Source organism: Anastrepha obliqua, chromosome 4, assembly GCF_027943255.1.
Source record: "Anastrepha obliqua isolate idAnaObli1 chromosome 4, idAnaObli1_1.0, whole genome shotgun sequence".
Lineage (NCBI taxonomy): Eukaryota > Metazoa > Arthropoda > Insecta > Diptera > Tephritidae > Anastrepha > Anastrepha obliqua.
Window position 1 is genome coordinate 38,714,297 of NC_072895.1, and position 17,962 is coordinate 38,732,258.

The 17,962-nt window shown below is 35.3% G+C and overlaps 1 protein-coding gene across 1 annotated transcript in view; it reads right to left on the minus strand.

Annotated features, from left to right (window-relative positions):
* Positions 1-5,308: 5,308 nt before the first annotated feature.
* The window catches only part of LOC129244962 (uncharacterized), a 43,372-nt gene continuing 30,718 nt past the window's right edge, over positions 5,309-17,962 (minus strand). Inside the window, exons 3-4 of the mRNA XM_054882892.1 lie at positions 14,194-14,412; positions 5,309-6,713 (exon numbers count right to left, since the gene is read on the minus strand). Coding sequence (XP_054738867.1) covers positions 6,301-6,713; positions 14,194-14,412 — 632 coding nt within the window. The 3' untranslated portion in view covers positions 5,309-6,300. The remainder of the gene's footprint in view (positions 6,714-14,193; positions 14,413-17,962) is intronic.

Genomic DNA, 17,962 nt, shown 5'->3' on the forward strand with positions numbered 1-17,962 from the left:
GTGCAATTCCTCTTTAACAAGGCGACGCCAATGATCAGGTAAGCGGTCTCTGAGACCAATTCAGTCCCTTACCTGTTAAGCTTATCAGGAATTTCATTTCCCATAGTACTCTACTACTATGTCACGGCTTGACTGTCGGAGAAAATGTTAATATCTCCCTCGCTCCCACGTTCCATAAGCATTTTGTATGCTTGCAAAGACTTCTGCCTGAAAAACACTAGCAAAATTTGGCAATTTTAAGGATATATATACATTGGCTGATTTAGAGAAAACCCCTGATCCAACTCCCGATTCCATCTTGGAGCCATAAGTGAAGCGGAGCTACCAGCTTCGGGGCAGACTTTCCCCTCGTTTTAAACTCCAGTTTGTGGATAGCAACCTCTGCCCGAAGTCGTGAGAAATAAAGGGTTAACTGCCTAAAAAGGCTATCATTTCCCCATGAGAGATTGCCTCCAAATGGCAACCTCCTTTAACCTGATTCCATTTTGAGCAGCGATTGAAATAATATAAAGTCGATGTGAAGTAAGTGCAAAACGACATTCAGGGCAGCACTGGGGCAAGTTCTACATTTTCCAGTGATGCCAATACAGGCAGTTCTTTGTACCCTCCCCAGTTTAGTGATATTATAGTCCTTCCGAAGAGCTTCCCACCAAACCAGGCATCCATACGTTAAAATTGGCAGAGCCCCTACCTTGCACATCCACACACCGACCGATTACTTACTAAGTGTTTCTTAGTAATAAATATTAATTTGTTTTTGTTTTTCAAACTTACATAATATGCAAAGCCTGAATTCTAAAATGCACGTGTCCGAGCTCATGCATTTGCAAGGAAATATTACAAGTTCGCTATGTATTTAACAACTTCGCACAAACAACAGCAATAGAATACTAATTGTGCGCAAATTGCACTCCATGTGATTTCAAGTTTAACTGGTTACTTGGTTTTTTTTCCTTTCGTTTTCAAAGTTCTAAGTAACATATTTTAAATAATAAACAGCTAATAATTAAGTGTACGAAGAAATTCTTAACGCTTTTAATCACAATGCAAATTGTGAAAATATACAGACATGCATACTTATGTATGTGTGTGTGCGCATTATTTTGCATTAACAGACTGAAACTGAAGTTTTTTACCTTGGCAACTGGCATCATCAATAATTCGTGTGAAATAAACTGTGCAGTATCAAAGACTTCAAACGAGGTAGAATAGTTTTATTACTAAGAAATAAATATAGAGAGTATAAATATTTCTATTTTTCTAAAATTAAGAAAAACATTTTTCTAATAGCGGTCACCCCTCGGCAGGCAATGGCAAACCTCCGAGTGTATTTCTGCCATGAAAAAGCTTCTCATAAAAATATCTGCTGCTCGGAGTCGGCTTGAAACTGTAGGAACAACATCAAGACGCACACCACAAATAGGAGGAGGAGCTCGGCCAAACACCCAAAAAGGGTGTACGCGCCAATTATATATGTATAAATATATTATAGATAGTATACGTACACCTGCGTTCACAATAATAGCAGCGCTGCATTAAAAAATTGAAAAATTAATGTAGATTTGTTCAATTTTGTACAAAGTTTGAAACTTGAAGTTAATTTTTCAAACTTTGAAATCAGAGTTTTTAGAAAAACTTCGGGTATGCAGTTTTATAACACATTGAATTTAGTTACGAGTATAATATTCTATATGTTCAAAGTGACTCAAGAATCGCGTTGATGTTTGTTAATTATAGGGAAGTAACGGCATAACCCCTTAACAACCGCGCACTTAGTTCTGCTTTTTCCAAACTGGATAAAGAGGCAAAGCGAATGGGTCTGGTGGTAAATGAGGACAAAACGAGTGACGTCACTGTCACTGTTGACAGTTATAACTTCGAGGTTGTAAAAGACTTCGTTTTTTTAGGAACCAGTATTACCACCGATAACAATGTCAGCCTTGGAATCCAACGTAGAATCTCTCTTGCCAACAAGTGCTACTGTGGACTAAATAGGCAATTTAGTAGTAAAGTCCTCTCTCGGCGAATAAAACTAACACTCTACAAGACTCTCATCATGCCTGTCCTTACGTATGGCGCAGAAGCGTGGACGATGACAACATCCGATGAGGCGATGCTTGGAGTGTTTGAGAGAAAGATTCTGCGCAAGATTTTTGGATTTTTACACGTTGACAACGGCGAATATCGCAAGCGATGGAACGATGAGCTGTATGAGCTTTACGAGGACATAGACATAGCGCAGCGAATAAAGATCCAGCGGCTACGTTGCCTGGGTCAAGTCGTCCGAATGGATACAAACGCTCCAGCTCTGAAAGTATTCGATGCGGTACCAGCTGGTGGTAACAGAGGAAGAGAAAGGTCTCCTTTGCGTTGGAAAGATCAGGTGGAGAAGGACTTGACTTCACTTGGTGTCCAACTGGTGCCGGTTAGCACGAGAGAGAAACGACTAGATCGCTTTGTTAAACTCGACTAAAATCGCGTAAGCGGTTATCGCGCCAATTAAGAAGAAGAAGAACGGCATAACCAATGGGATATAGTAAAGAGGTCCAAGAAACAAGGTTGGCGTTTGCATTCTTTTTAGTGGATTAAGTTTTACCTCTTTTTAAAAGAAATGGCATACGCACATAAGCACTATACCCTTACGTCAGAAAAAAAAAATTTGTTTGACAATTTTATATGGCATACTAGGGAAATTTTTGGGTTAGCTTTTCATTACTCCCTCGCACGGTTTACGTTATACGTCCAAGTGCGTAGACCTAATTAAAAAATTATTACACACAAATGGCCAATATTGATAAACATGAAACGATGGGACGCCTGTAGACTCACGACAGTCATAACTGGTTCTGGTCTGTCGGAGAACAAGCCGCCAAAATGGGTATCCCTCACAACACAAACTGTCGCAGTTGTAAACAACCGGAGAAAAAGAAAGCAATCTTCCATTTCCTCTGTGATTGCCCTGCCCTATGGAAGGACAAAATGTTAACCCTGGGCAAACCACAGTTCGAGAGTCTCGAACAATGTCAACAACCTAACAAGGTTCTAAATCGCACAGACTGGATATAGTCTTGCTGTAAATAAACTTTAAATAAGTTGGTAACGAGGATGTGGCAACAAAATGGTGCGGAAGTGCTTGTTGGATTCTGGATGAATCACCACTTTAACCAACCAACACACAAATGCTGCCAAGATATCAACCTTTTAATAGTACTTTTTATAAATTATCATTAAGAATTAATAGGAATATTTTACATTAAAATGCTTATTTTTTGCAGAAGCTTGTATAAATGCTAATTTTACTTAAATACAAACACCGAGAAGGAACGGTATTCATCTATAAACACTCTTTATTGATTGAACATTTGATTTAAAGCTTTTTTTACTAAATAATATTATTTTATTTTCTATTAAAATTCTCTTATAACATATACTCTTCTAATCCTTTATATAATACCGTGCATAATAAATGTGCGGGACGAACTGTCATAGGAACGATAGTGAGAAAAACAAATAAAAAGAAAAAATAAAAAAAATGAAATAAAAGAAAAAACCCAGTCGACCAAAATGGAACACTTTTATATACTATTTATTTCAGAAAGCAGAATTCTATATATTAGTTAGGGGATAGGGTCTTGAGCACGTCCGTGGGCCGAAGGCCAATAGACATCAAGCGGACGAGCCACACCAACTTTTTAACTTTTTCAGAGATGAAGAATCGCTATTCTGCACTCTTTTTTCGAAAAATTCAAAATATACTCTTTTTACCCATTATGACTTATAAACCTTGCCTAAATGTTAATATTTTAAGATATAAGTAGGGAACCGTTTCGCTGGAGAAAACCAAAAAGTGAGGCTCGGAAGAACTTTTGTGGTTTTTAAAAGAGTGAAATTGACCTTTGATCTTCAATAAAATAATGCTTTCAAAAATAGTGAAAATTTGGACCAAAAAATCGTAACAGAAAGTTTAGCCGAATATTTTTCTTCGGATGCAACGAACAAATATTTTAGACATCGTCGCTAATTCTTCTAAAAATTGGTTTATTTGTTGTCTTGATTATAATTAGAAGTCAAATGAAAAAATTTTGAAAAAAATTTAATAATTTTGAGATTTATTCAATGCTGGAATTTTTCGTATAGAGTTTTTTTAAAGTACAATAGCTGCGGTTCTTTTTAATATTTTTCTAATTTTTTTTTATTTAAAAGCTCTTTACAAAAAATTGGTTATCAAGTTTTGTGAATTTTTTGTTTGTAATTTTTCCGAAACACAGTAAGATTTTTTTTTTTTTTTTTTATGAATAGCTGATCAGCAAATCAGTGAAAAATTCTGCTCCAGCGAAATGCTAGTACTCCTATATTTTGCGCATTTACAAAACAAGCGAAGAAACTCTACGTACATTATCAGGTTTACTATTTTGCTATAGTGAAAGAGAAAATTGTGAGGAGAACTTTGGCTGCCACGTCACTTGGGGATTAAGCAGCCGAATTCTGAATGTACATTTCGCATCTATTCATAGACTTGTATATACAATAAGTCGTCGCTATCTGAGCAACGTGAGCGAAAACTGTGTTGATTTGTTTCGTATATCACTAACACAATCTCAGTTTATTTTCTAAACACACCTCAGGTGACGTCAGCCCATCAGCTGATTCTGTCAATTTCGCTCAGAGGCGAATAACGGTCGTTAGAGAGTTCACCTTTGAAATCTTTTCACCATGGAACATTAATAAGTTCATTCACGGCATTTTTCACTGGTTAGCTGTACGTATTTGAAAATTACTCAAAGAGTTATGGGGATCGCATTATGCAACTTGTAGGGTTAAGTGAGCGTAATTTCAGCTATTAATAAAAAAAGAAAACAAAAATTGCAAGTGGTTTTTTCTTACCTAATAATTTTGAGAAGGAGATAAATTTTTCCCCAAAAATTTTTTGTAAAAGGAATATTTTATAAACAAAAATTTTTTAAATGTTAAAAAGATAGAAATATATTTCACTTTAAAAAAACTTTATACAAAAATTTTTAGCATTGAATAAATCTTAAAATTATTAAATTTCTTTGAAAATTGTTTCAATTTAGTTCTTATAATTCTCAAGCTTTTTTTCAAATTTTTCTTCCATCACCCCCTCAAAGTTCAAAGAAAAGCGACTCCTCGGCGTGTAACTTAAATAGCTAATGGACATTAATGAGTTAAGAACCATTCATTTCTTACCCTACGCCAATTAGTCACTAAACACCGTTCAAACTCAGGATGCCCATGTACTTAGGTACTTATAAATTAAAACAAGTGCAGTTTTTTATATTACAATTTTTTCTTATTATTATTTCTTTCAGTTGATTTAATTCAATTTATCCACTTTTTCTTAAACTATTCCATAATACTTGTTTCGCCCTTTGTGCGCTTAATTGTAATATTTTTTTTTTTACAATTTAATAAAACGTTTGTTATTTGTTCTAACTTTTTTTGAAACAAAATTTTCATGAATAGTAGAAAAACTTAAAGCTACGACTAATTACACTGGAAAATATCGGATTTGCATATTCTCGCAATTAATTCAGTCTTCAGCTTATACATCTACAATATTTATGGAACTAACAATAACTACATATAATTTATATTTCCATACAAGCATATATATACATACATACATACAATTCATATTATTATATATTAGAATATATGCAGTATACACAGTAAAAGGGTTAAAGGGTTAATGATTTATGTTTTTAGAACTATTTAACTACGTTTTGCATGGCAATCATTGGCGATTGTCAAGGTGAGTTACAAAAGTATTAACTACGTTCGTATGCATAAAAATATGCATTTTATATGTAATATTATTTTTTTCTGTTAACTTTATTGACTTGCAATGAAGCATCAAAGCCTACTTAAACATGCAAAGAAATTTAAGCGTATACAACTTCAGCTACCATTATATCACAGTTCATTTGAGACAATTTTCTTCGTTTCGCTTTGGAAATACCCACATACATATGCAAACATGCATATGCATGTACATATATACTACTTGTGTACACATGTTTACAGGTAATTAGCTTTTATCTAGGGCTAAAGCAGTCGCCCTAGCGCGTTGACTAAATTAAATAAAAAATAATGCATGGCTTAACCCGCGACGCGGCATTGATCATTTTGACATGTTTCAGATATTTTATCAGGATTTAGCCTTGCGCTCAAACTCAAAAGGCCTACATAATGATCGCCCACTTAACTCGAGCATTTTCCATGTCATTCATCATCTAATGGCAACTGCTTTAGATATCTGCTTGTTGCCTAGCTGTTAAACTAACATCCGAATTTTTCCAACTCATTCACCGTGTAGAAATTTATTGCTGGTGTTGTTGGCGTCTGCGGCGTATGCAAACTACTGCCATTGCTGTTGTTGCTAACGTCTTTGCTTCCTGGCACATCCAATGGCGCAAAAGGTATCACAAATACGCTCGTTTTGGCATCGTGTTGCATTTTGATCACTGTCTCATAGCTGGGTGGCGCAAATTCGCTGTACGATGGCGATGGTGTGGGCGGCGCGATTGGTGTTTCATTGTCCAAAACATTGCGCCGATTCTGCGTACAGCGTCTTTCTGAGCAAGCCATTAGTAGAAAGAAGGCGGCCAATGCCAGAAATGTGGCCACATACCAAACGATCGTTATGATATCCATGGCAGTCTGTGATAATTCGTGGGATTGTTCGCGCAATGCTGAAGAAAGAAGTAAAAAAAGGAAATGGTGAATGGCGTTAATGAGCAAAAAGATAAAATTATACAAGTAAATACAAAAGCTGACGGCTGGGATTTAAGTGTGCTTTGTGTGCCCAACCTATAGGAATGGTGATTCTACAGTGTGTGCCAGTCAATGTCCAGTCTGTATTTTTAATATTGCCCAATCCTCACTCAAGCGACTACTCAACAATTCATATTCTGGACTACTGCCAAAAGTGGGAGGAATGTAAAACTGCGATGTTTCAGAACTGCAAGACCACCAATTTAATAAGAAAAGCAGATATGAATAGTAATAATGTAATTTGTAAATTCATTTCACAAACTAGATTACATATATAACTCAGTAAGCTCTGAACAAGTCATACAATCCACATCAGCTAACCCCTAGGCAGACCGCGGCGTTAATCGGGATAACCGGCGCAGTTAATTCTAATTAGAATTGTAGTCTGACAGACGGTTGTTACGTGGATTAGTGAACAGCTGATTTGCTTATTGGATATTTTTGTTAGCAAAAGATCAACCGCAGGCAACAAATACGAGTATTAGCTGCCCCGGTACTAAGAAATAATGCAAAAGTTGCATTATATTTCATTAACAATAGATATTAACCGCAATTTTTCGGCAATGTTGCCATCGAAAACTCCCGAAGTTTGCTTAAAACATGAAAATTAAATCTAAGTCTCTTAAGTAATTCCAGAAATAATTCCAAATTAAGTCGTTAATCCCGATTAACGCCACCGTCTGTCTAGGTTATTAGAGAGTTCGTGGAAAGTATTCTGTGGATGCTTTATGAGTCTCTACGGCAACTGCGATTATCGCAAGTTTCATCGCCGCTGAGCTGCGAAATGAAACGATGGCACAGATCAATAATGCGAATTAAAATACAGCATCTCCGCTGGCTGCACCTGATACGGTGACTGCAGGTGAAAGAGAACTTGACTACAAATGATTTTCCTAATTGGCAACAGTTCTTCAAAAAAAAGCCAACAAAATGCTTTGCGCGCATTTTTAAAGTCGCCCAAAACTGCTTGGGCGTATAAAACGTCATTTAGTTATACAGCAGTAGAATGAGTCATGGATAAAAGCGAATACCCACTCACTCATTCAAGTTGCGCTTTGTATATGCTTTTTTTACCTTTGTTTTGATGTTATAATCTCATATTCAGTTTACAAAGAATTTCACCACAAATGATTCTGCTGACTTGCAAAAGTGATATTCAATAAAACTTATATACAAATGTGTGTATGTATACACATATGCCGTCAATGCAAGCTGAATATTAGCTACAATTGCGAGTTCTTTATAACTTTAATCTCTCTCAATTACACCTGAGTCAGTCGCGTGTCATTAACTGATAAACGACGAAACGTCAATTAATGGGAACAATTTTACTTCCAGTACTGACTGGCATAAGAGGGGGAAAAGTACTGACTGCCAAAGAGAAAAAAAAAATTTACCAAAAAGTAATTAAAATAATTTATAACTTCAAATAGTACAAAGCATCCTTAGGGTAAATACATATATACAAATAGGAAAGTTTGTTGGTTTGTTTGTAATTTATAGGCCCCTTTACCGCTCATACGATTACATTGAAATTTGAGCTATTGTGAGTACATCGAGATATACCGAAATAAATACGGTCCGATTTAGTTCATACTCGGAGTGTGTCTTGTTTAGCTAAAATTAAATGTATTGGCAAGAAGAATACTAGAAAATGTTTACAAACACCTGGATATCATGGTAAAGTCGCTCGAAGAAACCCGTTTATTTCACTTTTGAACAGAATAAAACTCATTGAATTTACTAATAACTATACAAATAAGCCTCCCGAGTTTTGGAAACAAGTTATTTTTTCAGACGAAAGTAAATTTTGTATTTTTGGGATAAGTGGTCCTCAAATTGTTTGACGCAAATCAGGAACTGCTCTTGAGAAATAAAATATTTTTGGTACAGTCAAAACTGGCGACGATAGTTATGATGTGGGGATGCATGGCGGCAAGTGTGGGTCAGTTAGAATTTATTGAATCAAAAATTTATAAATGGAGGTATTTGAACATTTTAAAAAGGAATTGGAAACATAGCGCGAAAAATCTTGTCTTACCAAAAACGTTTTGGTTCCACAAGATAACGATCCAAAGCCCACAGACGAGATTGATAAGCTTTGGATCTTGTACAGCGATCCAAAACAGCTCTAAACACACCCACAGTCCCCCGATCTCAATCCTATTGAGCAGCTGTGGGATCTTTTAGTAAAACGAGTTTGGCAGCATGTATCATAATAATAATAAAGGAGGTTTTGCAAAGTGTTATGTGGGCAGAACGGTCGAACATTACAACTGAGGAAACAGAGAAGTTAGTAAACTCAATTCCAAATAGATTGAATGAAGTCCTAAAACATGGTGGCTGTTCAACAAATAATTATTTTTGTTTTTTTATATTATTTATAAAAATTTCTCAATATGTTTTAAAACTGTACGCAGACTTTTTGCTTGCTATATTTACATGTTGCTGCAATTGCTTATCGTTGTAAACAAGGAAGTGAGGAAACTTGCTATTTTCTTTTGGTTTTGTAACTTAAGAATGTAATGAAAGAATATATAAATAAAACTGTAAATTTTTATTGTTGTTCTAATCAATTTAAAAAAAAAACATTTTTAAGGTGTACGCAGACTGACTTTATGGGCTATATAAAAGGTAATTTTTTAGCTATTATCTTTTTAAACCGTTGGTTTAAACAGCTGACGCACGTTTCTTGTTTTGTTTCACTATCAAACATCTTCAGTTTGAGCTATAATTTAACCAAGAATCGTCTTACAAACGAACAACGCTTGCAAATTATTGAATTTTATTATAAAGATGCGTGTTCTGTTAAGAAAGTTTAAGATCCACTCTTTTATCGAAAAATTGTGTTCAGCGATTTTGGAGTGAAGATCAGCCAGAAGAATTGCAAGAGCTACTAATGTATCCAGAAAAGGTCACAGTTTGGTGCGGTTTATGGGCTGGAGGTATCATTGGACCGTACTTCTTCAAAGATGCTGCGAATCGTAACGTAACTGTGAATGGTGACCGCTACCGTGAAATGATAACCAACTTTTTCTTGCCCAAAATGCAAGAGCTTGACTTGCTTGACATGTGATTATGCCACACAGCACGCGTAAGAATGGACTTGTTGAGAGGCGAGTTCGGTGAACATTTTATTTCACGTTCGGGACCTGTCAATTGGCCACCCAGATTGTGCGATATAACGCCTTTAGATTATTTTTTGTGGGGCTCATATCTATATCTATTCAGACAAGCCTGCTTCAATTAACGCATTGGAAGACAACATTTAAGCATTTATATGTGAGATACCGGCCAAAACATTGAAAAGAGTATGCCAAAATTGGACTAAGCGAAGCGGATGGACCATTTGAAGCGCAGTCGCGGTCAACATTTGCATGAAATAATCTTCAAACATTAAATTATATGGGATGTACTATCGGTTTAAATAAAAATTTCATGCATTTTTCTGAATTTTACGTGCATTTTTTTGAAAAACTTTCCTATTGCTCTTAAAAAATCACCCTTTATTTATAATTGGCGCTTACTACTCTTTTTTGGGTGTTTGACCGAGCTCCTCCCGATAGGAATCATATTTGTGTTCTCCCGGCTAGTCTACATAGCTTGCCTAGATGCACATATCTATCTATATATATAAATGTTAAAATCTGTCCCTATATTCGCTTAAAACTCGCGAACGGGCTCACCTATCCAAACCAAATTTTTAGGCTTTGTTTGGACTATTCAGTAGATGGTTTGTGTTTTAAAATTTTAAGAATCGGATACCAGGGTCTCGAGAAATAGGCCAAAACGTGAATCCGGGTAACCCTAGGATGTGTTTGTACAATATGGGTAGCAAATGGAAGCTGTTGATGATTCTATAGTATAGAGTATTTTTGATGCCGCTCCGTAACTAGGGTCTCGAGATATCGCCCAAAATGTGGACCCCGATGACTTAAGGATGTGTTCGTACAATATCGGTAGCAAATGGGAGCTGTTGATGATTTCTATAGTATAGAGTATTTTTCATACCGTTCCGTGACTAGGGTCTCGAGATATAATCCAAAACGTGGAACCGGGTAACCCTAGGATGTGTTTGTACAATATGGGTAGCCAATGGAAGCTGCTGATGATTCTATAGTATAGAGTATTTTTGATGCCGCTCCGTAACTAGGGTCTCGAGATATCGCCCAAAATGTGGACCCCGATAACTTAAGGATGTGTTCGTACAATATGGGTAGCAAATGGGAGCTGTTGATGATTTCTATAGTATAGAGTATTTTTCATACCGTTCCGTGACTAGGGTCTCGAGATATAATCCAAAACGTGGACCCGGGTAACCCTAGGATGTGTTTGTACAATATGGGTAGAAAATGGAAGCTGCTGATGATTCTATAGTATAGAGTATTTTTAATGCCCCTCCGTAACTAGGGTCTCGAGATATAGACCAAAACGTGGACCTGGATAACCCTAGGATGTGTTTGAACCGGTACCTTACCTGTATATAGGTGACCACCACAATAAAATTTAAAAAAAGTACAGAAAAGGCTATTGTGACATCTTTAGAAAGTATGTTGAATGAAAAAAATCAACTAATTCAACTGTTTAAACATTTTACGAGTTCTATAAAGAAAACTTAATATGAAAAATTTCTTGCGATATAAAACAAACATTTTATGTATGGTGGTGCGAAGCCCACTGGGTGATGCTAGTTTATTATATTTTGCTAGATAGTCAAACGAGTTTATTCTCTTATGCCCTGTAAAGATATTGGGGTTGCCCTACAGATGGTCGGTCTTACTGTTGTATGCCCCCTCTGAACGATTGAAGATTTTTTATGCGATGATTTTTAATGGCAGAACAATTCAAATCATTTTCGAATATAACAAATAAAAAACAGCAAAAGAATTTTTTTTAGTGTGAAATGTCACCTTGGAAACGAGCATCAACTTTAAATTGTTTGATCGATACTTTAAGAGATATCGGTCACTACAACCATCTACCGAGAAAATAATGAATTTCGAAAACGTACTATTTGTTAGAAATAACGCTTCTATGGCAATCTAAACTAATTTGATTATTTTTTGACTAGGTCTTAGTTTTTTACGACTCATAAGCCCCAACTCCCTGACTAGATGGTTTTAAAAACTTCAGTATGGCTCTAGTGGGCTGGCCAGTTGGCCCCTCCCTGCCGAATAACGAATCACCTTAGAAAACTGCTTAAACCATGCCAATATTAACCTTATCGCAACACTTCTGTTTCCGATGTGTCTTCTTAATTATTTCCATTTTTTGACGAATCGGTGTAATCACCACTTTCTTATAAATAAAAATGAAAAGTAAATCGATCATGCGTTTATTTATAGAATTCTATAATAACTGCAATGCAATCAACTTATCGAAATGGGCGCATATATTTGTATGTATAACATAGAGTATTTGCTATTTGAGTTGGCACATTTAGATGTCAATTGAACCATCCCCTCTAAAGCACAAAAAATACGAACTTTTTACGTGTGCTAATAAAAATAATTAATGGCACCATACATTGGAATATTTTTGAATGCGAAATACGCATTGTCATGCTGTGAACTAAGTATATACAATATCTGTTAGGTATGTACAATATTTGGTTGTAAAGAATTTTAGTTGTTATGTCATCTTTGTTAGTATGTCAATATGAAGTCGCAAATGGGTCGTAGGTAATGAAATTGCTGATGAAGTCTCTAGGGCGGGTTCGGCAGCAGGTTTTCACGGTCCAGAACCATACTGTGGTATCAACTGGACAGAAGCTAAATGCAGGGTAAATAGTTGGGAGAATACTCAAAGACTTAGGCATTGGGACTTTCGCACACATGAACTTCGTCAAGTCAAAAGGCTTATAATGCGCGCGTCAATTCAAGATGCGTTAAATACGGCAGGAGGTCCCTCTCGCTTATCCAACAACACAACATCACATTTTTTTGGTTTCCCGGCCACTCTGGAATAGAGGGAAATAAAAGAGCGAATGAGTGTGCAAGGAAAGGCTCTGAGCTTAACCTTCAGCAAGGGGTAGAGGACATAAGCTTTCCTTTAAACGAACTGTACACTGCGATTGACTTGAGCGTAATCGTGGAAGCAAATAAAAGTGCTCTGGCCAAATTGAATCTTAAAAAGATAAAATGTCTGCTTGGATTCAACAGATCAACTACCTCACAAGTGGTATAACGGGTCACTGCACTATTGGCTCGCTAGCCAGTAGAAGCGGTGTACCTCACAATGACTTCTGCTGGAGTTGTGGAGATGAAGAAGAAATTGAGTAGATACAACACCTCCTCTGTGAATGTCCAACACTTCAAAGAAGCCGTGGCAAATAACTAGACGATTACTTCTTTGAATACCTGGGATATTTACAAAATGTCTCACTAGAGGGACTAGTTACCTTTTTAAAAAGTTCTAGTGGGTTTAAGCAACTTAGTTGGGGGATGGAAATCAAATGCAGGTATCACAATGGGCCTTAGAGACACCGAGTGTCTTTTCTTAGACAAGCAACCTGGCTAACCTAACCTAACCTATTGTTTTTTTTTTTTTTTGTAATATATCAAGCAACTAAGGAAGAAACTCGATGGATAAATAAGAAAGTTTTGAATAATCAAATGAAAATACCCAACTTGCGAAATATCAATGGATGTGTGTATATCCCTGCATAAAGCCTGCATAAAGGCAAAATTGTATATCCTTGTTCTCAAACTTATATACTTACATATATATAAATGTAGTTATACACAAAATAAGAGGCACAAAAAATATCTAAAGTTGTAAGCCGGTATTGTTTATTCAGTACGTAAGTTTTCGCAAGGCACAAGCGAATGCGATCGAATGAATCGTCTATGAAAATCTTTGAATTAAAATTAGATACTTCGTAAGTTCAGTTAAAAATTTGTGCCATACTAACAAGACGATAATATACAAAGTTCACAGTCTAAAGTTGAAAGCTAAACTTAATACTTGTATTTCGTTGTATCTTTCGCCGTATGGAGCTGATTTAACACCTTTCACTTTTATCTATCATATTACCGAAAACCAATTTGCGGATGCAAGAAAATCACGACTCGATTTAAGCCATACAAGACGGCGATCACAAGAATTCTTAACAATATTCATAAAATTTGCGTGCATTGATAACTTCGAAAAATGCGCAAAATTGTGTATCGAAGCAGACGAATATATTGATTAAAAAATATATATTTTGCGCGAAACACTACTTCTTTTTATTAGTAAAAACCTTTTTTTCTTTTGTTTTTTGAGTAGCAGGCGTACTTGTTTTTTTTTTTTTTTAAATTGCACATTTCGATAAAATAAACACCCCTTCATAAGCACTTTGCACACTTTTTTCCACTTATTAAAGATTGCATCAATCAGATCGGCACCAATACTCACTGCTTTTAATAACAATTATCGTTGTGTTGTTGTCATCAAACTCGTCATGTGTTTCCAAATGTGTATTCGAAACTGTATCCGTGTAATTCAGATGAGCACTTAAAGGTGTATTCAAGAAAGCTTCCCGTGAATTGCCCTCCGCAAAGAAGTTGCGTTGATTTTGTCCCAAACTGAGTAAAAACGATTGACCGAGCGTTCCTTGCACTAGTACAGTTAAAACTGAAATGAAATAACATACAGGGAATCAATACTAAAAACTTCAGAAAAAATGATAACAAAAATATGATAAAAAATAATTATGTGCGCTGTGGTGAATTTAAATGAAAAAAACGAAACATTATCAATTACTGAGTGGTGAATAAACGCGATAACGATTGGCGACGTAGCCAAAATTTATACTCAAAGGTAAAATCAAATATTGATGCATATGAGCTAAGTACATATCTATAAATGCCGTTATCGCAAAAATAATCCGTGCACATACAAATATAATGACACAGCTGGTCCTACATACATATTTGCACATACATACGTATTTGCAAAAGCAACCGTGTCATCACCGGCTGGCATATGCCACAGCGTTCGTTGGTGTGGACAGGAAGGAGAGTAAGGTGTGATATTGAGTCGCACCTCGCTTTCAAATTTCTTGGACAAAAAGTGCACGCGCTTTCGCTGTGATAAGAGAGGTAAACAAAACTCACCCTCCATCAACGGCCGTGCCACTTGTGATTACATACATATCCACATATGTGGCTGGAAGTGCGCAAAGTACGTTGCGCGGGAGTCCCGGATGAATTCAATATTGCCCTGAAAATTACGTTGCAAATTGCGCGATTTTAGCAAGACTAGTGAAATTTTAAAAACTTATATTTCTCTTGGAACGCTGCTTGTGCAAATCGTACATGAAAATAATTACAAATATAAATGAACTGTAAAATTTAACAAATATGTAATAAAATAATTTCCTTCAAATAAACTTAAAGGAGGTAGTAAAAAAAACGGTCTACCTAGTTTGGAAATTCTCTAGTTTTATGCTTTAAACTTATTCAATCATTTTCATATTAAAAAAATAATCATATTATTAAACTATCTACATCTACTTTTTATAAAATAATTTCCAAAAATTTGCATGTACGATAATAACTACATGCGCTGCGATTTACAAAGGGCTCATTGAATTTTTAAGCTAATTCCTCTTTTAAGGTGTTTTTCGACATAAATTGCGCAAACTTACAAAAGACTCGCAAAAACTTGCTTATAGGTATATAGACTCGCCATAAGCTAAAATGTGTAAAAAAATCATAAAATTAATTTTCAAACTACAACAAATTGAAAGTGGATTCCACCGAGTGGAGCACTGTTTTATTGCTATAAAACTAGATAACTAAATTTATCATAGCTTCTTAGGTGAGGTTAGCTTTAGAAAAGCCAACTTACGTCGACCATGTAGGTCCGATGTGGTACCACAGTATAACACGGTAGCCTCAGAGTGTATTAATCATGGAATATTTAGACGGTCTTGTGAAGCGTAGGATGGGTTTTATCCCAACACCGGATAGTTCTGTAAGATTTTCAAAAGAGTTTTTCATAACAACTCTGCTCTACTCCTAGCTAAGACTGGACATAACAGAGGAAGTGTTCTACTGTTTTTTTCATTTTCCAGTTCTTTACAACTTCTGCAGCATTCATAAGAAAATACTCATAGCCTAGAAGAGTGCCTACTTAGCAGTCAATGACCGCTAAGGCAGACCACGACCTTCGAGATGTTTTCAATTCTCCTGAACTTTTCATATCTATTTGTGGCCAAATTAGCCATCATTACTTCTTATTACTATTACAATACAATTTTGAAAACAAAAGGAACATTTTTTCAAAAACATGCTGTTTTTGTGAATGCTCGCTTTGGGCCAAACTCCACTAAGCGGGAGTAACCATTCAAGGAAGAGATGAAAAATGTATCTTGTAACACCATTTTGAAGGCCATCTTCAACGCTTTAGGCAAAAACCAAAAAATACCACATTTGGAATAGTGTTGCCACCTGTGAGTTAAATATATAATTAAAATAAAATATTGGAGTGCGTTTAGCTATGGAAAGACATTCAAATCCACTTTTATCAAGAAATAAGAATTTCAAATAGGGATGCCACCTACCTAAACATTTATGTTAAATATATATATATATAATATTAATAAGTGTTTTTATTAGGAGTACCAGACCAAAGGTATGTATTTGTGTAAAATGTATTTATACTATCAAACTGTTGTACCCGTCCTTAGTTCGGTCGAGTTTAGAATACGTGGTGTTCGATTGAAGAACGCTTCATGCAGTTCATATTAATAGATTAGAGTCTGTTCTGAGGGCTTTTGTGCGCTTTGCTTTGCGCTCGTTGGGATTCGTTGATCCCATTCCGTCCTATCGATATTTTTGCTTATTAATAAATGCAATATATGCGATGGATATTTTTGCTTATTATTAATCATGTCCTTAGAGTCTAGGCGCATTCCGTTGACGATGTGTTTTGTCTTTGATATTTGTGCGGGTTCAATAGTTTATCCGTATCTGCTTAATAAAATTAATTTGAATGTTCCTTCACACATTTTCTGATGTAATGAATTGTGTTTTATAGGTATTGCTAAAACTGTTTATGGAATGAGCATTCTAGGAGGACGCTAACTCAATTTAATGCTTATTCTTCTTGCTTAGACTTCGATTTTTTTTACTCTAAGTCTACTTTTAAGAATTTACTTATTTTATATTTTATATACATATATGTATATATAATTTAATTAATTTTTTACTGGCTAGAGTAATAAGAATTTACTCATAAAGAAGTAAAAAAATAATCCAAACGTATTTTTGAAACAGTTTGTCATCTACCTAAAAAATTTAACTGGTTTAAATATCAAAATTAGGATAATCACTGAAAAAAGTTTTCCAAGATTTCTTAACTTTATTTTAAAAAAAATCCAATAAATTTCCACTGCACTTCAGTGCAGAAAGTGCTATCTACGAGAAATATTGATTTCTTAACTTTTGTTGTTTGACTTTGTTTATAACTTTAAGCGCATCAGATTTTCAATAATAAATTTAAACACTAATCTGGAACTGAATACGTCACTACAGCTAAATTTATTCACATCAATAAAATATCTGATATCCATCTAATCCACCCATGACCTTTAAAATGATAAGAAAACAATTTCCTGTACAAGTAGGCCTCGCTTCTATAGATAAAGCACAAGGTCAGATACTTCAGTGGCAGGATTATAAGCATTTACTGCGTTATTATATTTATTTACAGCTGCTCGTGTATGTAACTTTTTCACGCGATCACGTAGATTCAGCGATATTTGAGTTTGGATTAAGAGAACGATGGCCACTTTATCACATCAAACAGCGAAAAAACCAACTAAAGTTACTTTCGTTGATAAATATTGAAATTTGTATTACTTTCACTTTGGTAACTGCGAATAATTCGCACAGTTAGCGCTAGTACTCCCTTATTTCTTTGTTTATCTGCTGTGAAAAGTACAACTACGCATTAAATTATTAAAAAATACTGGACTTTAATGACAAAGCAATCCATGCCGCGTATTTGATTATTTACTGCATGGAAAATATTTTCATAAGAACGAAATAAGAATGTATACATACAGTGCCTCAAAAAAGTATTTTTTCTCGGTTATAAAATATCAGAAGTTTCTTTCCCTTTTTTATCTATTGCTCAAAAACTAATTCAGTCATTTCATTGTGGTCTACGCTTTAAT